The sequence below is a fragment of the Lissotriton helveticus genome, chromosome 7 (genome assembly GCF_964261635.1).
Source record: "Lissotriton helveticus chromosome 7, aLisHel1.1, whole genome shotgun sequence".
NCBI lineage: Eukaryota > Metazoa > Chordata > Amphibia > Caudata > Salamandridae > Lissotriton > Lissotriton helveticus.
In genome coordinates this window covers 35,329,753-35,352,731 of record NC_136068.1, presented here as the reverse complement: position 1 = coordinate 35,352,731, position 22,979 = coordinate 35,329,753, and the positions used below count along the sequence as shown (strand labels likewise).

At 51.6% G+C, this 22,979-nt stretch overlaps 1 protein-coding gene across 4 annotated transcripts in view; it reads left to right on the top strand.

Annotated features, from left to right (window-relative positions):
- CIC (capicua transcriptional repressor) overlaps positions 1-22,979 on the top strand; it is a 463,331-nt gene that overhangs the window by 206,590 nt on the left and 233,762 nt on the right. For all 4 annotated transcript variants that reach the window (XM_078651325.1, XM_078651327.1, XM_078651324.1 and 1 more), the window contains exons 5-6: positions 2,567-2,699; positions 3,107-3,289. In XM_078651325.1, the coding sequence (XP_078507451.1) occupies positions 2,567-2,699; positions 3,107-3,289 (316 nt within the window). The remainder of the gene's footprint in view (positions 1-2,566; positions 2,700-3,106; positions 3,290-22,979) is intronic.

The following is a 22,979-nucleotide window of genomic DNA, read 5'->3' as shown; positions in this document are numbered from 1 at the left end:
CAGTGCACTGCATGACGAGCTGACCTTGTCATGAGCATGGAAGGGGTTAAGCAAGCCATGAGTGCGTTGACTGTAGCTATATCCTTCAAGACCTCTTTTGCAAATGTGGTTTTACAAGTAGGCTCATTTGCCATGGCTTTGACTGTAAAAAGCCCAAGCTTGACATTCGGATTCTGGATAGAAGGGCAGTGCGCTTTTAATGAACAGTCAAGAAAATGTTAGTACACTTTTCTGCCTTCCCTACCAAAACCATTGATGTTGATCAAATGATAGTACTCAAAGGCCAGGATGATCCCCCTTGTTCCAGAATGGCTAGGATGTTTGCAACCCTCTTACAGATGTCAAAAGGACCACTCGAGAGACTTCCCTGCAAACCAAATTTAGTGTTCAGTCTCCAGAGCCCTGTGTTTTCCACCATCTTGCATCATTGAACTTGGCAGCATGGCCTCTGCATAGGTGCATTAAGGACATCTGAACTTGCCACAATCTTACATCTTAATGGAAGCAGAGAGGGTGTCTGTCCTAGTGGCATGTGCTTTTAAGCAGAAATGTTTTCCAACTGGTCACCATAGCAGACCTTTGACTCCATGACTGTCCAAGAAGCGGCAGTGCCACATTATTATGTTCACTTGCTGTTGGGATGGGAATGTCCCATGAAAAGTCCATGGGCGTGTAACCCCTGAGTGACCCGACTGCATGTGAAAGCGGTATCCTGACTTTTCCTACGCCCAGCTAACATGCTAATCTAGCTGGAGCACTGAGGCTGGTGCCTGTCAATGCCGTTTCGGAGGCCAGATCCCATGCTTTGACCTGGAGGGGAGAGCAAGGATGCCCTTTATCGTGACAAGGACCTACTGTTCATCTCCTGGGTTGTTGACATTAAGAAGTGGTGGCATCATCCCAGTTTTTGTTGTTTATGGTACAACACAGACCATTTTTCCTGGAGTGCGAGTGCCCACTACCCCACTCATAAAAAGTTTCAGTCATATGTATCACCTAGACTCTTGGGCTAACATCTTGTGTGCTTGTCACATGCGTTTTGTACAAGGTATGGGTGTGGCACTCTTCGCTTTTATGGTGAGAATATGGTTGCAGGGACCAGCAAGACCCATTTGGGATCACCTCTGGTTTGCATGGCACACGGTTCCTGGTACTGGTACTGTATTGCCTGTCTTCCTAGTGCTGTGAATGCAGGAACCCAAGGCACTGATGATCAAGAGAGGGTGAGATTGCCGATTAATCCTTCCTGAGCACTGCCACTTGGTTAATAGTAGAGGGTCAGTGCTGAGTCATCAGGTACTATTACTAGAGGGCGGGATGTTTCTAGACAAGGCTTGCCTTTTCGTCTTTGCCTGAGGGTTACTTCAGGAGGACTGATGACATCCAGGTGCAGGGTCTTCATATTTCATTGCCTCCTATTTGGAATACTCCTGCTTGTGCCGGCATCATCACTACCTGCTGTGAGAGCCACCACTGGCATCAGTGTGGGTTTACCAAAACGAGATGTTTGATGCCAAATTTTGTTTTACGTACATTTAGTTCAATAAATAATAAAATAAGAAATCCAGAATATTCCGTCTCAGGCTGCTGCTCATATATATGAATGTTGGCAGATTTTGGTTCTTTTGTAGTGAAAGCGCAGGATTCCTGCTTGCTCAGGAAAGTTCTGCGGTTTGACTTCCATTGATAGATTCCTGTGATGCCGAACAAAGTGTATAAGTGGCTTGCCTTCTTCATGCCCTAAGACACGAGGTGGAGAGGTGGGTTGCGATGGTATTGGGTGCTAATTTTGTTAGATGCCACTGGCCTTCAACACCGTAGACAGCAGTGTGATCTGCAGCTTCTGTAAAAGGGACCACATCTGGCTGCTGGTAAAAAGAGGATCATGTTTAAGGTCTTAGTACTTGTTAACGGAGGCATTTTTTGAAACTCTTCCCTCTTCTAACCTCGCCTCTCTCAACAGTTCTTCTGTTAGATCTGTTAAATACGAGGGTAAGGCTCTTTTGGTTGAAGCTGCTAACCACTGGTGCTTGTATTGCAGTCCCTCCTGCTGCCGTTAAGACCTGGCTCCTCCATCGTGGGAGTATTGTAGATGTTCGAGCTTAGATGTCCTGTTTCCTTTTGGCCAATGGCACCGAGAAACCAGGCTTAATGTGTGCTTGTAAGTGTTTTTTTAAACAGCACATATGATAATACAGTGTATAAACTGTGGTCACACATCGACTGCACAGACTTGGGCATTCATGCATAAGTTAATGTTTGCTTGTAGACCGACTCTTCACATGCACACAGACCTGGTTGGCTACACAAGCAAAGCTCACCATGTAAAATACAAACATGGGCACACAAAAAGAGTGGAACATCAATGGTAGATGTCCAGCTACTCATGCAGCAAAGATGGAGAAAGCTTGAAGTAGAAATGGAGAGAAGTACTTTGTGCGGGGGCGTGGTGGTGATCATCCACCTTTGTTGGAGCGGTGGGAGAAGCAGATGCTCCCTTAGCTCTGATTGGCTGTGTTGGATGCAGTAGTGGGCAGTGAATTGACTGTGTTCTTGTTGTTCATAGGTTTCTCTCTGTGGTGTCCTCTGAGCTCTTGCCTCTTCCCCTCCATCCTGGGAAACGCCGGACACAGTCTTTGAGCGCGCTACCGAAGGATCGGGACTCCTCATCTGAAAAGGATGGACGCAGCCCAAACAAGGTCAGGACGGAGAACGCTGGAGTTGCAGGGGATGTGGGTTTGTGAATCAGGGGTCTGCGCAGTGGCAGTGCAGGCTACCTAAACATCAAAGGAGATGGGCTGGGGTGGATTGCACTGCTGCGGTGAGAAGGGAGTGCTGATGTGTATAAAACTTGACGGCATTATAGCATAGTAACGCAGAGGAAACCAAAGGAACAGGGTTAGTGTTACGTCAGAGCCGGAAGGTTGACCATGCCCTCGTTGTTGGGTAGATGGCATATGGCACAGCAGGTGTTGTTGGTCCTCGGGGGTGGAGGGCACCTTATGAAGTGTGCGAGGAGGGTCAGTGCAGAGGGTTGGAGGGACGCTTTATAGAGCGGCATAGGAAATTCTTTAGAGGTGCTACCTAACAAATCTTGTCTTTCCAGAGAGAAAAGGACCACATCCGACGGCCAATGAATGCTTTCATGATCTTCAGCAAGAGGCACCGGGCCTTAGTTCACCAGAGGCACCCCAACCAGGACAACCGCACCGTCAGCAAGATCCTGGGCGAGTGGTGGTACGCCCTGGGGCCCAAGGAGAAGCAGAAATACCATGACCTGGCGTTTCAGGTACCAGTGAGGGACCGGGCCAAGGGAACAAGGTTACTCGATTAGGGCTGGATAGTGACGAGTACTCCTAACCGGAGCCTAAGCACAAAGTCTGCGTTTATACCAGGGTTGAGTTTGGGGATGAATAATAAAGAGTATTCCTATTCATAGCCTAAGCTTGAAGGATGTTTTAAGTCTGCATTTACACCAGGGTTGAGATTGGGGCTCCTGGCGAAGTCAAGGATAATCTATTCAATTCAGTTTAACACCCGTGCCGCTAGCTGTGCATCAGCTGATGCACTGAAGTATCCTTGGACCAGAGCTAGCTAAGCCAGGTGGTGCGAAGACCAGTCAGTGAAAGTACCTTATACCAGGGCATCAAAAGGGTACAAGGGATAGGTCAGCTGCACGTCATGAAGAGGCACTTCATTTCCTACATGGTAGAGATGGGTACTTTCACAATACAAATCTTGATTTGCAGTAGCTAGTTTCTGGTAAAGTCTTTTCTTGAATGCCCCTGTTAGTAAGAAGTAATTCTGGTCATTATCATTTACTTAATTAAAAGCAGGAACAATCTCCGCTAGGCACATGTTAATTGATAACTACTAAAAAAATGATGAGGAACCCTGATAAATTCCCATTGTCTGAAATCTGGGGCGCGTCCTAGTCTTTGATACGTTTCTGGGGCAATCAGATATATCAGATAGAGACTACTAGCCGCAGATTCCTTCACTTAGAATATCCCCAGGCGCGAGACTGGATCCAGAAACTTTTTTGGCACGGCATCCCTACGTGCCGGGACGACATCACGCGACTCCGCCCAGGCGTCGTCCGCGCATCTGATGGCAGCGAGGTCATATAAAACCCGTCCCAGCGCGCCTACGTCAGTTTTTTTCCTTTTCCGCATGCAATGCGCATCCGGTCCTTGCTACGGGCCTGTTTCGGGCCCTTTTTTCTCCATTTTCTTTTGGACTTTGGAACAGTGTGCAAATGCTTTCGTGCTTCGAAACTTGTACGTTTTGTGGGCATCTTATGGCAACGACGGACCTGCACCTCATTTGTATGTGGTGTTTGGGGGAGGATCACGGCACCCCCGACTGTGAGGGCTGTCAGCAGTTGAAGTCGTGGCGGGAGCGCCGCATGAAACTTCTCTCAGCGCGTCTCTCCAGGTCGACGTCCTCCCCTCGGTCTGCTTCGGTGGACGGCTTCAAATTCGGCCGTGGTCTTTGTCTCCGCCCTTCTCCGATGTCACGTGAGCGTCGCTCCCTGGTGGGTAAGTGTTGCAGTTTGTCCCCGGGGGCTGGTTTCCGGCCTACCGGGGGCGTGGACTCACCGCGGGTGATGCGGCCCGAGTGTCGTCCTATCCACCGTTTCCCGGTGTTGGGGCGTCGAGAGTCCAAATGGAGACATACGCGGCGGCTTTGCAGCCTCGCTGGCGTCTCCCCCTTCTTCCCCTCCAGGAACGTCGGCGGACCCCTCGCCGGTTGCTCCAGCGCCGACTGGTTTGGATCCAGGCTTGGAGGGTGTGGTGCTGTTGGGGTGCGGCTCCTCTGGGGCATCTCATTCATGCCGCGGCATCTCTGCCTCGCCACAATCTTCTGCGGGAGTCCCTGTGGTGTTGCGGGAGGTCGCCGGGGCTCGGGTCGCATCTCTGGGTCCCTCTCGGTCCTTTGACAAGGTGGTCCTGTCTAAGGCCGAGGTGACGCCGCCATGGCGCCAGCAACAGCTGACCGTGCGGAGCCGCAGGGGTCGGTGCACCCTCTCCGTCCCGGGTCGTGGTCGGGTGCGGACCCCTCGCCGGGCCCCTCTCGTCCCTCCCCACAGGCGGCTGCCTGGACGGAGAGCGAGTTGAAGGTTAAATCGTCCCTGGCACCGCCTCATGGGTTGCCGAGCGATCAACGCCTCATTCTGGGCCGCGGCTGGCGGAGGGCTTCGTGCCGCTCCCCAGGCCCGTCGCGTTCCCCCACGCAGGTGGCTACATTGACGTGGGTCGGTTCGGCACCACCCCGGAGCCGGTTCAACTCCAGCTCCTCTCCGGTCTCCGCTCTCCGCTGCGGGGTGACTTGGAGGAACCTTGTCCAGCGACGCCGGATGGTGCTGACAACCTGCCTCAGGCTGCGGACTCTACGGCTCCGCTCAAGGCTCGTGCCGCAGGTTCGTCTTCGGACGCTCCTTCTTCTCTGGAGAATTTTGGTGTCGTCCTACCCGTAGACTGGTCGCTGTGTGGTGTCTTTTTCACCGGCGTCCAAGGCCGGCTCCCCGGCCTTCTTGAGGCAGAGGTGTTTGTCGGAAGAGCGGCAGGCCCCTCATTCTTCGGCTCCTTCTGACTTTCAGGTCTGGCCCTTGCCCATCCCGCTAGGCCTCGGGGACGGCCGCCTTAGTTTGCAGCCAACACCCACGGAGGAGCAGCTTTCCCCACCACGAGTGCGGCCTTTGCTCATGCTGTGACCACGGCTGTGGGCATTCTGTTCTTGGGTGACCCAGTGGCTCACTTCCCGGCGGACCATCTGTTGGAGGTCCTCCACCAGGGCTCTGGTGGGAGGGAAATCTTGCTTCCCTCTGAGGGTACCCTCCTTTCTTCCATGACAGGGGCTTGAAGGCGTCCTGCCTCAGGAGACCCGGTGCCTCAACCTCTTCTGCACCGGCACCTTCCGGCACCGCGTGACCCGGCGTGCCTTTCCCTCCATCCCTCTGCCTCCAGTCCTCTTTTGCGGACTGCCTTTCCCTCCCTGCCGCCGCTGTTGACTCCGCCATCGCGGGAGGCCCGCTGGTTGGACTCTTGGGGGCGCAACATGTTCGCCTCGACCAGCGCTGCCCTGCGGGGCCTTGAACACCTTGTGTGTCCTGGCTCGGGCCTCCTGTTTGTGGGAATCGGCTGAGTCTCTCTGGTCCACAGCGTCCCAGGAGGGTGGCCAGGTGGACTTACGGCATCATGCGTTGGATGGCCAGGAGCTTGCGGCGTTTATTCTCCGCTCTGCCCTGGACATCTCAGAGGTGCTGGGCCGGGCCATGGCTTCCTTGGTTGCTCTCCGTCGCCATGCTTGGCTTCGAGATGGAGTATTCCCTGAGAATATTCGGGAGCGACTCATCGACCTTCCGTTCGATGGTAGTCTGTTGTTCCATGCCCCGGCTGACTCCGCCATCCAGAGGCTCTTGGCGGGGTCTCCGCCCTCCTCCTCCTCCTCTGCCTTACACTCCTCCACCGTCCCCTCCTCAGTGACTCCTGAGTTGGGTTGACTCTGGCCCTTTTTAGGCCGGTGGTTCTGGCTGTGGTGTGTGTGTTTTCTGGCCATTTGTGTCCTTCCTTGGGACTTGGGCGTTGTTGGCTGCTGGACGGCCCTTTTGTTGATCATGTGTGTTACAATTACAATTGTTATGCAGACTTGGCCCTGGGATTAGGCCTTCTGCTTGCTTAGGCTGCTTGTCAAGCCTGTCGCGGGGGAGGGGGGATTTCCCGTGGCGCTTTTTGTTTTTCCTCTGCCGCGGAAGGTTTTCCAAAGAGAGTTCCTATATTTGGGACTTATCGTACCCTGGGTGGCGGTCATATGGCTTGCGCTCTGCTGGAGGGTTTTGGCCTGTTCTCCATGGCGTTGTGTGGGTTGCTTTGCACCTGGAGGTCGTGTGCGGCCACTCGTGTGGTGTGCCCGGGCATCTCCTCCTCTCCCTGCTTCTGCCCTAAGGTCTGGGATGGTCCTATGTTCTCCCTTGCCAGGTGACGCCTCCTCGGCCTCCTGGGGCCTCCGGCTCCTTCTTCTGGCGGCTTTTACTGCCAGCACTGTTCTGGCTGGCAGGTTGTCTTCACCTGGAGTGGGTTTGCCTTCTGTCCCTCACTTTCTTGTGTCTTCTAGGCTTCTTCTTCTGCTTCTTCCTCCCTCCCGTCTTGGCATTGGGCGTAAGCTATGTTGCCTTGTGGGGCTGTGGGAAGCTCGGCCTCTTTGGCCTTACCCTTGGTTCCTCTTCAGCCTTCTTCTCCCTTCTACATCCTTTTGAGGTCGGTGGGAGTCTGCTGGGGGGGGGGGGGGGGTTCCCCTTGCCTGGCAGAGACTAGGTTTTACCTGTTCCGCAGCTCTGGTTCCCTGTGAGGCCCTGTGGTCTGTATCGGTTGATGGGGTCCTTTCGCAGTCTCTCCCTCCTAGGGGGGTATTGCTAGGGTATCTATTCTACGTGAAGGAATCTGCAGCTTGTAGTCTCTATCAGATATATGAGTTACTTACCTTCGGTAACGATGTATCTGGTAGAGACGATTCCAGCCGAAGATCCCTTCAAGGCCCGCCCTTCCTCACCTGTTCTGCGAGGACCCTTAGGTTGGTCTTCGGTGCTCGCCTCCCGGTTGGGGGGCTGTATCTCCTGTGCGTGCCGCCTTTGTTCTTGACGGGTGACTCCGTCTGAGGGCAGTTTATTCCTCCTTTGGTTCTTGGGCGATGGGGTCCCGGTGTTTCGGTGCCCTGCTGACCTGGCTACTCCAGGTTTAGCGGGGAATGCTTTCTATCCCTGTCCTCCTCCCCTCCCTTCCTTCCATTGCTATCCTCTGATTAAGGGTCCTCTGGCCATGTCTTGCCCTTGTCCCTTGTGGGTGGTTGCCCTCTATGTTGGGGTGGCTTGGAAGTTTGTTGTCCCTGTCTGTCTCAGGACTGGTCCCATTCCTTGCTCAGGGTGGGGGTGGTAGATTTACTACATGTGCTATGACTTTTACGCATGTTCTTTGCCTCCGGGGCACAGGGATGGGAGGTTGTCTATGTGCTGACAGGGTGGTTGCGCAGGGCTCTGCTCTTCTTCTTCTTCCCTGCTTTGGGTTCTGCGGTGTGACACTACTGTGGTGGTGGTAATAGTCACTGTTTCTTTCCAAATGTTTTGCTATTCGCACACTCTTCCCATGCTCCCACAGTTTTTTGTCTGGTGGTTCCGCGTTGTGGTGCGGTAAAGTTCTCAGAAGAAAACTGATGTAGGCGCGCTGGAGCGGGTCTTATGTGACCTCGCTGACGTCACGTGCGTGGGCGACGCCTGGGCGGAGTCGCGTGATGTCGTCCCACCCCCGGCGCGCAGGGATGCTGTGGCAAAAAAGTTTCTGGATCCAGCCTCACGCCTGGGGATATTCTACGTGAAGGAATCTGCGGCTAGAATCATCTCTACCAGATACATTGTTACCGAAGGTAAGTAACTCGTACTACTGGGCACAATCCTGTGCAATGGCTTTGTTTACCACAGGTGTCACAGGGCAGTAATGCATGTGCACTGCACATTGGATACCCAACCCTTTACGCTGTCTCAGGACAGCGAGGGTAAGAAGGCAAGCCTTAATTCAGGAAGTTGGAACTCAAGTTCATCGTGACACAATAAATTATGCGTAATATCGTCTCTGTGAGGAAATTATGTGTATTTCGTGGTCTGGTTGTGATACCTCCCCATGTAATACACTACCAACCCTTCAAGGACCAGTCAAGCGTTGTTAGTCAAACCTTAGCTCAACCCTGAGTAGCTGGGGCTTCGAGCAGACACGCTTCAACAAAGGGACAAGTGTAAAGCATTTGAACAGCACCAAACCAATCGAAGAAGAAACTCAACACAAAAAAAAAGCCATTTACAAAAATATTATATCTTTATGAATTTGTGACACCAAAGTGACCACTATCGGGATTCCATAGGTATAGATTTGACAAGGAATAATAAATCAAGACTTTTCACTTAACCACTAGCAAGCACTGACAAAATCAACAAATTTGACATTTAGAACTTTTTCGCGAAGAACTTTGTCAGAGTGGAATGTGGTTACTTTGAGTGACCAGCTCTGGCAGGGAGCCCGTCAAGGAGACCGGCAAGGTCTGAAGAAACAGTTACCTCAACAGGAAAAGCAGTCTTCAGTCCAATTCCAGTGTCAGTGGCCCCTTCTAGGGAGTGGTCCAGGTGCAAGGGATACAGGGTACTGAAGCTGCTTAAAGATTCTGACGGTGCTGTGTGGTGGACTGGGTCTTCTTGGGGCCACTCCTTGGTCTGCTGTCCTGGTGGGGTGACTGGCCACAGGGATCGACGTCCCTCGAATTCCGCTTTGGTCCAGCAAAAGTCTACACGCCACTGGATTGCTAATCACCGGGCACAATGAACTCAGCAGTTTCCTTCTTTGGCGATAACTTTGGTGCCAAACTGTACTCGACAACTGTTGCGGTCAGGAAAGTCAGCCAGATGGTTTGCGGAATCTCCGCTTCTGGCTGGGTTTGAGGGACAACTTCTCCATGAGCAGGACACAGCAGGCACATTTACTTTGCTTGCCTACGGAGCAGCCGGTACAGTCTAACTTAGGTGCAGCCTCTCTTTTGCCAGTTCCAGGGTCAGCAGGGCAGTCCTTCTTTTGTCTTCTTCTCCAGTCAAGCGAGAACTGAGTTTTGGCTGCCAGTGGTGCCCTTTTTATGCCCGGAAAGTGCCATCAGGTGAGTTTGCGGTACTAACCAGTAGGCTACTAGATTACCTCCTGCCTGATGACAACTTCCTATGAAGTGCGGCATCTAGCTATTCCAGAGTGCTCTATCCTGCCCACTCCCAAGATGTTGAGCCCCTTTCCTGGTTTGTGGAACTTTGTAGCCCACCTTATAAGTGTGGCTACACGCCCACGGAAAATTTATTTGGCCATTGTGTCCTCAATACCAGCCTGTCTACCCAGACAAAAGAGCACCCCCTCTCGAGTGTGGTTACCATTTGACCTTCAAAGGTGGCTTCCCCTTTGAAACACTACTCGTGGGACAGCACCCTGTGTGGCTCCCTTCCAGAAGGAAGTAACACTTCCTCCAGCGGCAGGCCTCTATTGTTACCTGTGCTGCGAGCCATTGACATATCTCCTCAGGTGGGCAGAAGATTGTCTCATGGCCACGCTCAACAAGTGGCCTCTAGAAAACTGGGCAACAGAGTGGCAACTTTCTAAAAGTTGGAAGTGGCAACAAGATAAATTAATTTTGACATCGGCATTAAGTTGTGCTTAATGTAACAAGTTGTTTTGCAGCGTGAATCCTTTTCTACTCGGCCCACCTTACACTGAAGCTTTGGCAGTCCTTTTCTTGGGGTCCGAGGTTAGTGTGTTTCTCCTGAGAATGAGTGCAGGTTACGGCTCTTGTCCTCGCCGGCCCCACAATACTGATGCACTTCAGTGGAAATGGACAGCTGCTCTCCTTAAGCACTCATTATTTTTAAGGATTACTGCTGGAGGCAGAGGGCCAACAGACTCGGACAGCAGCGTAACACAATAGCTAATAGTTAATAAATAGGATGTCCAATCAGAACTTTACTTTAGGAGAAAGAAAATAACCTATTAGGAAAGTAAACAAGCATTTACAATGCAATAGGTCTCGCATTAATTACGTTTGAGCTATTGGCATTGCTAAATATTGCAACACCAATTGCAACAAAAGTATAAATTGTAGGCCAAAAATGTGTATTTATTTTTGTAGCAATGGTGGCATGCTGCGCTTTAAATGAATATGTTAAAAAGTAAAGTGCGCCATACTGCGATTGCTACAATAGTTAATTGTGGATGCGTTAACAATTGATGTGTGCACTGATGGCTGGTGGTGTGTGTGCCCGTAGAAATGGTGCAGTGATGCTGTGGTTGTGGTGGTGTGTGTGGCTGTGTGTGTATGGTTGTGTGTGTCGTGTGTATGGTTGTGTGTGTGGTGTGTGTGGTTGTGTGTGTCGTGTGTGTGGTGTGTGTGTTTGGTTGCGTGTGTGGTTGTGTGTGGCTGTGTGTGTGTGGGGGTGTGGTTGTGGGTGGGTGTGTGTGTGGTTGTGTGTGTGGCTGGGTGTGTGTGGCTGGGTGTGTGTGGCTGGGTGTGTGTGGCTGGGTGTGTGTGGCTGGGTGTGTGTGGCTGGGTGTGTGTGGCTGGGTGTGTGTGGTTGGGTGTGCGTGTGTGGCTGGGTGTGTGTGGTTTTGTGGGGGTGTGGGTGTGGTTGTGTGTGGGTTTGTGTGTGGGTTTGTGTGTGTTTGTGTGTGTGGTTAGGTGTGATTGACTCTCGCTGCGCAGTGTATCGCGCTAGGCGCGAGACCTAAAAACACACTTCATTAAAATAACACGCTCATCGGATGAAAGTGTGAAGACAGAAAAGCGGGTCACACTTATGAGAATAGTCTAAAATCATATATAAAAAGGAATGAATCCAAGTATATTTCAATCTCATAGCAGCTTTTAATAAATATATACAACTTTACAAATCATATGTTCATCAGATAAAAGCTGTAAAAAAAAAAAAACGAAGAGCAGGGCGAACTTGTGAGAAGTTCAGAGGTTTCAACAATGGAATAATAAACATTCACCAGCGACAGCAATTCTATCTTTGCATCGTTTTAGGCAAAAATGTGTGTATTCTTGCCCAGAGATACTTATTTTATCAACGTCTGAAGAAAGAAATCGAGTTTAGTCTCTTTATAATCGCTATGGCTCACAGGTTGTGCACAGCTCTCATCCGCAGGCACATTCACTCGATGAGCAATTTTTCCATATTATGCCATGTGCACCTCACACATTCAGACCTCACTCACATCACTCTAGCAGGGTTCATTGTGACTGCTCAGCGCCCTGCTCGCACAGTGAACCTGGGCTACATTGTCAATGGCTTGTCATCAGCATCTATTGAATGAAAAGGTTCATGTCTGTCTCCTTAGGATGAAAAGTGGAGCCCGTCCACAAGCACTTAAACACGCGATACACGCCTTTCATCCACCCATTAAGAACCTGGCCTAATGTACCAGTGCACCACAAGCCGTAAATCAATACACACCGCATGGATGGGTAGAGGATGGTGGGGGTGTCATAGATCCCGAAAAAGCGGGTGGAGGACGTTCACTGTGACATCTGCACTTGTAGGTGTGTTATGCAAAATAAAGGTGGAGGCTACTCTGTAGTAGTCACTTTTTGAGCAAAAGGCACACATTTCATCTAGAAGTCTCATACAATGGGGAGGTGAAACGGGACACTTGCACTTTCAACAGTTTGCCCAATGGCATCACCAGTGGCATACCGGTGCCTGGTGAGGGTAGACTTTCGGATGCTTCGAAGTGCCAGTACTCCTGGTGCTTGAAATGGAAAAATAGAAGTGCAGGTACTGCTTGTAACTGAGAAGTGCCGGTGCTCTCTAATTAAAGGTATTATGTCTGTCTTGAGAAATGCCAGTACTCTTCCTCTCAAAATAAAAAAAGTGCCGTACTCCGTACCGAGCAGCACTTGCCCATTTAAAGCACTTAGAACTCCCATACCCACTCACACTTACGCATGCTCCATGTACCAACCATACGGCTTGCGTGGTAACGTCTTTACAGAAAAGTGAACGCACTTTGATTAACCATTTACTCACCATGCTCGGCAGATGCTGGTCCCAGCGCGCACACAAAAAGGAATATTCCAAACGCTTTTCCCATGGCTAGGGTTTTCATCAGGTACTGCCAGCCGAACCCTCGTCCGAGGGCTTCAACAGTTCACTCACCAAGGTAAAGCCAGCAAAAGTGAAAACAACTCACAAAATGTTGGCTTCCAAATAAACAGCTTTCCAAACATCAACTTCGAAGATATCAGGGGTTCCCGCATGTGAGAAGTTGGCCTGATGTGCAGTGCTCACTATTCTAGTGATCACTATATATCAGTCCAAACAACCCTTATTGATGATTGGTTGTAAGTCAACCTTATAGACCAGCTATCCTAGTAGCATGGATACGAGCAGTCTAAGGCTAAGACTCTAGAGGGCGTGTTAAGCCAGCTGTTTTACCATCACATTACCCCTTGAACACCCAGTGAAAGGACACCACACAAGTGTTATGAAAATAAACAGTGTATTTATTAGAATCACAACAACCCTGTGCTCTTTATGAGGACAGGGTGCTAGGCACACAACAAAACTCTTACGAAAATACTTAAGTTAGCACGTTATACACAAATGCCCGAGGGGCACGAAAAACCATATACTTTAAAAGTGGAATGCGAATTACTAGCAGGTAAGTAACAGTTCTAATAGGCTTTGGAATCGCTAGGACTGGACTAGGGAATCGTTAGATTACTACTAGGAGACCCAGGGGACTCGGGTGCAGAGTGTGCACTCTCACGCGGGATGCGGGACAAAGTCTATGGAGGCTAGTAAAGGCAAAGTTAGTGTTCACGGGCGAACCCGACCTGGTAGGAAGAAAACGACAGTGGATCCTGACCCTAGGATAGTGAGGCTATGCTGGGACACCGAAGTGCCGAAGTTACCTAGCCCAGGGGCTGCAGCTGCATAGGTCTGAAAAGACGTCGGGGATCTCGTTGCCGGACCAGGAGCCTGGAAGGAAGAAGTTGCTGGCAGGCGACCAGTGAGGAAAAGTTCGATGGATCCAAGCCTGGAACAAGGAAGAAGAAAACCTGAAAGCAGAGGGGACCAAGTTCTTGAATCACTAGCCAGTGATTAAGTGGGCACCAGGATGGCACCGGGCGAAGTCACCGCAGTCAGGTGAGTGGGCGCTGCTGGGCTCTGCAGTCTCTCGGACCAGGAGGCGTTGTCGGCGACCAGGATGGAGGTGCGAGCTGTCCCACGAAGGATCTTGCTGTCGACGTCGCTGGACCCAGGATTGGGCAACAAGTCTTGGCAAATGCAAGGCCCACGCGGTGGACCTAAAATGGCGTCTTGAGTGGACCAGGAGGGTCCAGGGTACTTCTCCGATGGAGGGAAGCAAGGGCCAGTCTGGAGCAACCAGACCAGCAGCAGAAATGTCGTCGGGCGTCGTCAGGAAGGCCACAAGCCAGTGGGCTAGTAGCCAAACAACGCGGTGAGCAGTAAAAAGCAGAAGGGCCCCACGCACATCGTGGAGATGCTGGGGGGCTGCTCTTCGGTGCTGGAGCTGCTCAGGGTGGGGGCTTCTCGGACCCCAAAGCACTCACCAGGAATTCACTCGGCGGGCTTGCTGGAAAGAAGTCGTGCAGTCTTGCAGATGGCCGGTCCCTTGAGGTCTCGTCGCACCCACGGTTCTCAGCTGGGCTGTAGAGGTGGGTAGAGGTCAGAGGTGCCAGGGAAGCCGGTTCTCGTCGAGCTGGGCAGTCGGCTTCCGGAGGAAGGACTTGCAGCAGACCGCAGTGTTCTTAGATGGTGCCTGCGGATGCAGGGTGACTACTCCTTAGCCACAAGGGAGAAATCTTAGGAAGAAGTCTTGAGTTCCTTTCGCAGAAAGTAGTTTCAGGATTCAAAAATGGTCTGATTTGGAAGGGGGCCAGTCTCTACCTTTATCCTGTAAAAAGGGGCTGGCACGCGACTAAGTCCTGCCCTATGGGTGGGACTGGGAGGGGGGTGGTTACACCCACTTCCTTGGCGGGCTTTTCCCCAGCACAGGGTCTGGAGTGACCCTGGAACTGGTTCCAGCCAGCCTATGCACAGTGAGCACCGGGGTGCCACGTGCAGTCACCTTCCTCTAAAGCCCTGCCTACCTACAATACACAAAACCCTGTCTGGGACGGTGCTGGCACCGCCCCTGGCAGGAAACCCTTTGTCCTTATCTCCTGCTCTGGGAGGACTCCCAGCAGCAGGAGGGCAGACTTGTGTCTCGGTGGCAGCATCCATTTTGTGGATGCTAAGGCTCTGTCTGACTTTTAACCGGGTTATAGGTTACATGCATGTCGTGTCCCTCTAGAAGGGTGGAATGCTAACCCCGTCGCCAGAATTGTCGAGGGGTTAGTATTCCAATTCGTATGACACCTTACTCGACATGTTTTGATAAAGCGATACCAGAGTTGGCACATAACCGCGAGGATTATAATGTACTTAAGAGTATATGGTATGCGATATCATGGAAACGGCTAAGGGATAGATCCCGAAAGCCGCAGACAGGCTCAGCTCATGCCAGAGCACCATCTCACACGATTCCAAGCACTCTGCCTTCAGGATTGTTAAGGCCTGCAACAGGAGTGACTGATAGGAGATCTGTGTGTCCATTTTAGGGTTAGATATAGGTATACTATATCTAAAGCAAAGGGTGAGTACACCACCTTGCCCCAGCTGTCGTGCAGCCAGTTGTGTCAGTTTTAGTTAGTCAATCCAGGGGTGGCACAATACATGCTTCAGCCCCTGGGAGACTTCTGGGTGCACCTCAGCCCTGGGTACAGGGACTTGGAGAGGGCCCAGTGCCAATTCAGTACCTGAGTACAATTTGGATAGAGAGAACAGCTAGGCTGTGGGTCTGATTAGCAGGCCCACAGCCAGGGAAAGCCGTAAACCAGTGCAGCAAAAAGCAAAAATCTGGGTGATCATAGGATTGCAGACCCTACTCTCCTACACCGCACCACAACTGTCTGGGATCAGGCAAGGGGGCTGTCCGGCTTCCTCAGAATACCAAAGAGAAGAAAAAACTAGGCTAATAGACACCGCCCATCGCGTGACAAGCACCTCAAGCTGACCAATCAACAGCGTCGAATCTGCCCGGACACACCGAGCCCTCGCCTTCAGGTATTTCCTCCGTGCTCTCGGGAAGCCCTTAGAAGGTGGCCGGTGTGGGCGGGATGCCGGCTCGGTGTGACGTGCAGAAGCAGGAAATACCTGCGGAACGAGGTCAGCGGCGCTGCGGGACGGAAGCTGAGCAGAGCTCGGGCACCTGGAAGCGGCGGACGACGAGCAAGGTCGGGCAGACTTCCTCCGGCGGCGCCATGGGCAGCAAGGACGACGAGTACGTCTATCTCTTCAAGAGTGAGTACCTCCCGGGAGCCGTCGCGCATTGTTTCCGGTGAACAGGCCGTTGGTTGAGATGCTCGCGCAGCTCCCTCTGCGTGGGGAGAAACGGGGGGGGGTGGGCTCGTGTGTGTGTGTGTGCGCGCGCGGGGCGGGCGGCGGCGTGTGTGTGCTCGTGTGTCTGTCTACGTGCGCGCTCCATTGTGACGGGGATCAGCCTGCCGGAATCGGAGCGCATGTTCATGCGCGCGACCTGATCCGATTGCGGCAGGCTGCGCGTGACAGTCTCTTGTCTCCCCTTGAACTCCTTGAAAGCAAAACTGATCACAATAGGGCTCCACAGCGACAATCGCTTCGCGATTGCGTCGCAGTGCGAGCCCTAAAAAGCACACTTGAAACTATGACCTGAAAAGAAAACCACAAGTGCCTCACACTGTTTAAGCTGGAGAACTATCTCCACAAGAGTTTACAGCTTAATTGTGCTACACATCCAGCTAACGTTGAGCCTTATGACCAATGTTAAACAATGCATGAGACGTCGGAGAACAGAAGAACAGTCCTGTAAGTTGTTTGCAAGTGACCTATGCACTGTATGTTTCTCCCTTACAATAACATCACCGCGCTCAAGGCTCATGCCTCAAATCTGACAGCTGTATTTAAAAATCGCTAACTCGAAGAGTACTTACCTGATCTCGTAGATCTTGGTGTCTATTATTTTTCTAAATTGGTGTCAGATTTCCTTATGGAGTGTGTGAGAAGTTGGCCTGATGTGCAGTGCTCACTATTCTAGTGATCACTATATATCAGTCCAAACAACCCTTATTGATGATTGGTTGTAAGTCAACCTTATAGACCAGCTATCCTAGTAGCATGGATACGAGCAGTCTAAGGCTAAGACTCTAGAGGGCGTGTTAAGCCAGCTGTTTTACCATCACATTACCCCTTGAACACCCAGTGAAAGGACACCACACAAGTTGTTATGAAAATAACCAGTGTATTTATTTATAACAAGACTACCCTGGCTCTTTATGAGACAGGGAGCTAAGCACACAACAAAACTCTTACGAAAATACTTTTAAGTTAGCACGTTACACAAATGCCCGAGGGGCACGAAAAACCATATACGCTAAAAGTGGAATGCGAATTACTAGCAGGTAAGTAACAGTTCTAATAGGCTTTGGAATCGCTAGGACTGGACTAGGGAATCGTTAGATTACTACTAGGAGGCCCAGGGGACTCGGGTGCAGAGTGTGCACTCTCACGCGGGATGCGGGACAAAGTCTATGGAAGCTAGTATTCACAAAGTTAGTGTTCACGGGCGAACCCGACCTGGTAGGGAGAAAACGACAGTGGATCCTGACCCTTGGATAGTGAGGCTATGCTGGGACACCGGAGTGCCGAAGTTACCTAGCCCAGGGGCTGCAGCTGCATAGGTCTGAAAAGACGTCGGGGATCTCGTTGCCGGACCAGGAGCCTGGAAGGAAGAAGTTGCTGGCAGGCGACCAGTGAAGAAAAGTTCGATGGATCCAAGCCTGGATCAAGGAAGAAGAAAACCTGAAAGCAGAGGGGACCAAGTTCTTGAATCACTAGCCAGTGATTAAGTGGGCACCAGGATGGCACCGGGCGAAGTCACCGCAGTCAGGTGAGTGGGCGCTGCTGGGCTCTGCAGTCTCTCGGACCAGGAGGCGTTGTCGGCGACCAGGATGGAGGTGCGAGCTGTCCCACGAAGGATGAAGTCGTCGGCGTCGAAGTTACCCAGGAGTGGGCAACAAGCCTTGGCTAATTCAAGCCCACGCGGTGGACTCAAAATGGCGTCTTGAGTGGACCAGGAGGGTCCGGGGTACTTCACCGATGGAGGGAAGCAAGGGCCAGTCTGGAGCAACCAGACCAGCAGCAGAAATGTCGTCGGGCGTCGTCAGGAAGGCCACAAGCCAGCGGGCTAGTAGCCAAACAACGCGGTGAGCAGCAAAAAGCAGAAGGGCCCCACGCAGATCGTGGAGATGCTGGGGGGCTGCTCTTCGGTGCTGGAGCTGCTCAGGGTGGGGGCTTCTCGGACCCCAAAGCACTCACCAGGAATTCACTCGGCGGGCTTGCTGGAAAGAAGTCGTGCAGTCTTGAAGATGGCCGGTCCCTCGAGGTCTCGTCACACCCACGAATCTCAGCGTGACTGATGATGCAGGTAGAGGTCAGAGGTGCCAGGGAAGCCGGTTCTCGTCGAGCTGGGCAGTCGGATTCCGGAGGAAGGACTTGCAGCAGACCGCAGTGTTCTTAGATGGTGCCTGCGGGTGCAGGGTGACTACTCCTTAGTCACAAGGGAGAAATCTTAGGAAGAAGTCTTGAGTTCCTTTCACAGAAAGTAGTTTCAGGATTCAAAGATGATCTGATTTGGAAGGGGGCCAGTCTCTACCTTTATCCTGTAAAAGGGGGCTGGCACGCGACTAAGTCCTGCCCTATGGGTGGGACTAGGAGGGGGGTGGTTACACCCACTTCCTTGGCGGGCTTTTCCCCAGCACAGGGTCTGGAGTGACCCTGGAACTGGTTCCAGCCAGCCTATGCACAGTGAGCACCGGGGTGCCACGTGCAGTCACCTTCCTCTAAAGCCCTGCCTACCTACAATACACAAAACCCTGTCTGGGACGGTGCTGGCACCGCCCCTGGCAGGAAACCCTTTGTCCTTATCTCCTGCTCTGGGAGGACTCCCAGCAGCAGGAGGGCAGACTTGTGTCTCGGTGGCAGCATCCATTTTGTGGATGCTAAGGCTCTGTCTGACTTTTAACCGGGTTATAGGTTACAGGCATGTCGTGTCCCTCTAGAAGGGTGGAATGCTAACCCCGTCGCCAGAATTGGCGAGGGGTTAGTATTCCAATTCGTATGACACCTTACTCGACATGTTTTGATAAAGCGATACCAGAGTTGGCACATAACCGCGAGGATTATAATGCACTTAAGAGTATATGGTATGCGATATCATGGAAACGGCTAAGGGATGGATCCCGAAAGCCGCAGACAGGCTCAGCTCATGCCAGAGCACTATCTCACACGATTCCAAGCACTCTGCCTTCAGGATTGTTAAGGCCTGCCATAGGAGTGACTGATAGGAGATCTGTGTGTCCATTTTAGGGTTAGATATAGGTATACTATATCTAAAGCAAAGGGTGAGTACACCACCTTGCCCCAGCTGTCGTGCAGCCAGTTGTGTCAGTTTTAGTTAGTCAATCCAGGGGTGGCACAATACATGCTTCAGCCCCTGGGAGACTTCTGGGTGCACCTCAGCCCTGGGTACAGGGACTTGGAGAGGGCCCAGGGCCAATTCAGTACCTGAGTACAATTTGGATAGAGAGAACAGCTAGGCTGTGGGTCTGATTAGCAGGCCCACAGCCAGGGAAAGTCGTAAACCAGTGCAGCAAAAAGCAAAAATCTGGGTGATCATAGGATTGCAGACCCTACTCTCCTACATGACCCCCCCCCAAACTTTGGGACAATAAACTAACCTTGACCAGGGGAGTCTTCTTGCTCTAAGTGGAAATACCTGGAGAGCCCATCAGCATTGCTGTGATCAGTCCCAGGTCTATGCTCCACTGTAAAATCCATCCCCTGTAGGGAAATGGACCACCTAAGCAGTTTGGGGTTTTCACCCTTCATCTGATTTAGCCACAAGAGGGGCTTATGGTCTGTCTGAATGGTGAAGTGAGTGCCAAACAAGTAGGCCCTCAGCTTCTTCAGGGCCCAGACCACAGCAAAGGCCTCCCTCTCAATAGCTGACCAATTTTTCTCTCTGGGTGTCAACCTTCTACTAATGAAAGCAATAGGCTGATCATTACCATCAAAATTCAGTTGAGACAGAACAGCTCCCACACCCAACTCAGAAGCATCTGTTTGGACAATGAATGGCTTGGAGTAATCTGGACTCTTGAGGATAGGTGCTGTGCACATGGCCTGCTTTAGGTCATTGAATGCTTTCTGACAGCTTGCTGTCCACTGAACTTTCTTTGGCATCTTCTTGCTTGTCAGGTCATTAAGGGGGGTCACTATGGACCCATAATTTCTGACAAACTTCCTATAGTACCCAGTCAGGCCCAAGAAAGCTCGAACCTGAGTCTGGGTGATTGGAGGAGTCCAGTCCTTGATGGCCTGTATCTTACTCTCCAGTGGCTGAACCTGGCCTCCACCTACAAGGTGGCCCAGGTATACAACCTGTGACTGCCCTATCTGGCACTTTGTGGCCTTGATAGTGAGGCCTGCCTTTTGCAGGGCCTCTAACACTTTCCTCAGGTGGACCAGGTGATCCTCCCAGGTGGAGCTAAAGACAGCAATATCGTCAAGATAAGCTGCACAGAAGTCATCCAGCCCAGTGAGGACTTGATTCACCAACCTTTGGAAGGTGGCAGGTGCATTTTTCAGTCCAAAGGGCATTACCACAAATTGATAATGCCCTCCAGGGGTAGAAAATGCTGTCTTGGGTTTGGCTTCCTCAGCTAACCTGATTTGCCAATACCCAGCTGTCAAATCAAATGTGCTTAAGAAGTTGGCAGAAGCCAATCTATCTATAAGCTCATCTGCTCTTGGTATTGGGTGGGCATCAGTCTTAGTGACTGCATTGAGGCCTCTGTAGTCTACGCAAAACCTCATCTCTCTCTTACCACCCTGGGTGTGAGGCTTTGGCACTAGAACTACTGGGCTAGCCCAAGGGCTATCTGAGGGCTCAATGACTCCCAGTTCCAACATTTTCTGCACTTCAGTTTTGATGCAGTCTCTAACATGATCAGGCTGTCTGTAGATTTTACTCTTGACAGGCAGACTGTCTCCAGTGTCAACATCATGGGTACACCAATCAGTTTGGCTGGGTGTCAGAGAGAACATATGTCGAAAGGATTGCAGAACTTGCCTGCAATCCTGTTGCTGATGGTCAGTGAGGCTGCCACAAAAGACAACACCATCAACTGACCCATCATCAGGATTCTGAGTGAGCAGGTCTGGGAGAGGGTCACTCTCTTCCTCCTGTCCCTCATCTGTGGCCATGAGCAAGCTCATGTCCTTCCTGTCAACATATGCCTTGAGCCTGTTAACATGGAGCACTCTGAGAGGGCTCCTGGGAGTTCCAAGGTCCACCAAGTAGGTAACCTCTCCCTTTTGCTCAATGATGGTGTGGGGCCCAGACCATTTGTCTTTCAGAGCTGCTGGGGCCACTGGCTCCAGCACCCACACCTTCTGTCCTGGCTGGTACACAGTCAGTACAGCCTTTTGGTCATGCCAAGCTTTTTGAAGTTCCTGGCTGGCCTCAAGGTTTTTAGATGCCTTTTCCATATACTCAGCCATCCTGGAGCGGAGACCAAGTACATAGTCCACTATGTTGGTTGCAGGCTTTTTGAGAGGTCTCTCCCATCCTTCCTTCACCAAACACAGGGGTCCCCTTACAGGATGCCCATACAGAAGCTCAAAAGGGCTGTAGCCAACCCCCTTCTGTGGGACCTCTCTGTAACCAAACAAGAGGCAGGGGATCAGGACATCCCATCTTCTCCTAAGAGGTTCAGGTAGTCCATGAATCATCCCTTTCAGGGTCCTGTTGAATCTCTCAACAAGCCCATTGCATTGTGGATGATAGGGTGTGGTGAACTTGTAGTTCACACCACACTCTTTCCACATGGCAGTCAGATATCCTGACATGAAGTTTGTACCTCTGTCAGAAACGACCTCCTTAGGGAAACCCACTCTGGAGAACACTCCAACTAGGGCTCTTGCCACTACAGGGGCTGTAGTGGTCCTAAGGGGAATAGCCTCAGGATACCTGGTGGCATGGTCCACCACCACCAGTATAAACTTGTGTCCTGATGCTGTCTGGGGTTCCATTGGACCAACAATGTCAATCCCCACTCTTTCAAAGGGAACCCCCACCACAGGTAGTGGTATGAGGGGGGCCTTTGTTGTGCCACCTGACTTACCACTGGCTTGGCAAGTGACACATGAGCGACAAAACTCCTTGGTATTCTCATTCATATGGGGCCAGTGAAAGTGTGAGACAAGCCTGTCCCAAGTCTTTGTCTGACCTAAATGACCTGCAAGGGGAATCTCATGGGCCAAGGTGAGAAGGAAACCTCTCAGAGACAAGGGGATGACCAGCCTCCTGGTTGCACCAGGCTTGGGGTCTCTTGACTCAGAGTACAGGAGTCCATCTTCCCAGTATACCCTGTGGGCACCTGTGGCATTCCCTGCAGCCTCAGCAGCAGCCTGCTGTCTGAGGGGTTCAAGGGAAGGGCAGCTCAACTGTTCCTTCCCCAGGTCTGCTCTGGAGGGTCCCCCTGAGCCCAGAAACTCAACTTGATCAAGTTCAAGCTCTTTAGGCTCAGTTTCCCTCAGTTCTTCTAGATCAGCCTCCTCAGAGACTTGATCCTCAACCTGGGGCAAGGGGGAAGGCAAAGCCTTACCCTTACTGCTCTTCTTCTTGGGAGGTGTCTGGTCCATAGTTTCAGGATCCAGCACCTGTTCAGTGGGGCATCTTCTGGCCTGTGACCTAGTCACAGCAAGCACATGTGCTGGCAAGCCTAACATCTCCATGTGAGTCCTCTGCTCCACTTCTGACCATTGTGATGACTCCAAATCATTGCCCAACAAACAATCAACTGGGAGGTCTGAACTGACTACAACTTTCTTTTGTCCCTTCACTCCACCCCAGGAGAAAGCTACAATTGCCACACTATGACTAGTAGTGACATTGCTGGCATTGGTCACCAGGAAATCAGTACCTGGCATGATCTGTCCAGGGTCCACAAAGTTAGGTGTCACCATGGTGACACTGGCACAAGTGTCCCTATAGGCCTGAGCCATTTTGCCATTAATCAAAGGTGTCTGCCTGTATTTGCCCAAGGTATTGGGACTTATTTCAGGGGACATATCCATATCCCCTGTACAGACAAGGACAGCCTGAGTGAGTGTGCCAACTAAGTTGTCAGACCCCTCAGTACCCAAGGTTAACCCAACTAATGCCTTGGGAGTGACACTACCACTACTGACTGTACTAGGGGGTGCAGTTGCTTTAGGAGCTGTAGTGGCAGGAGTTTGT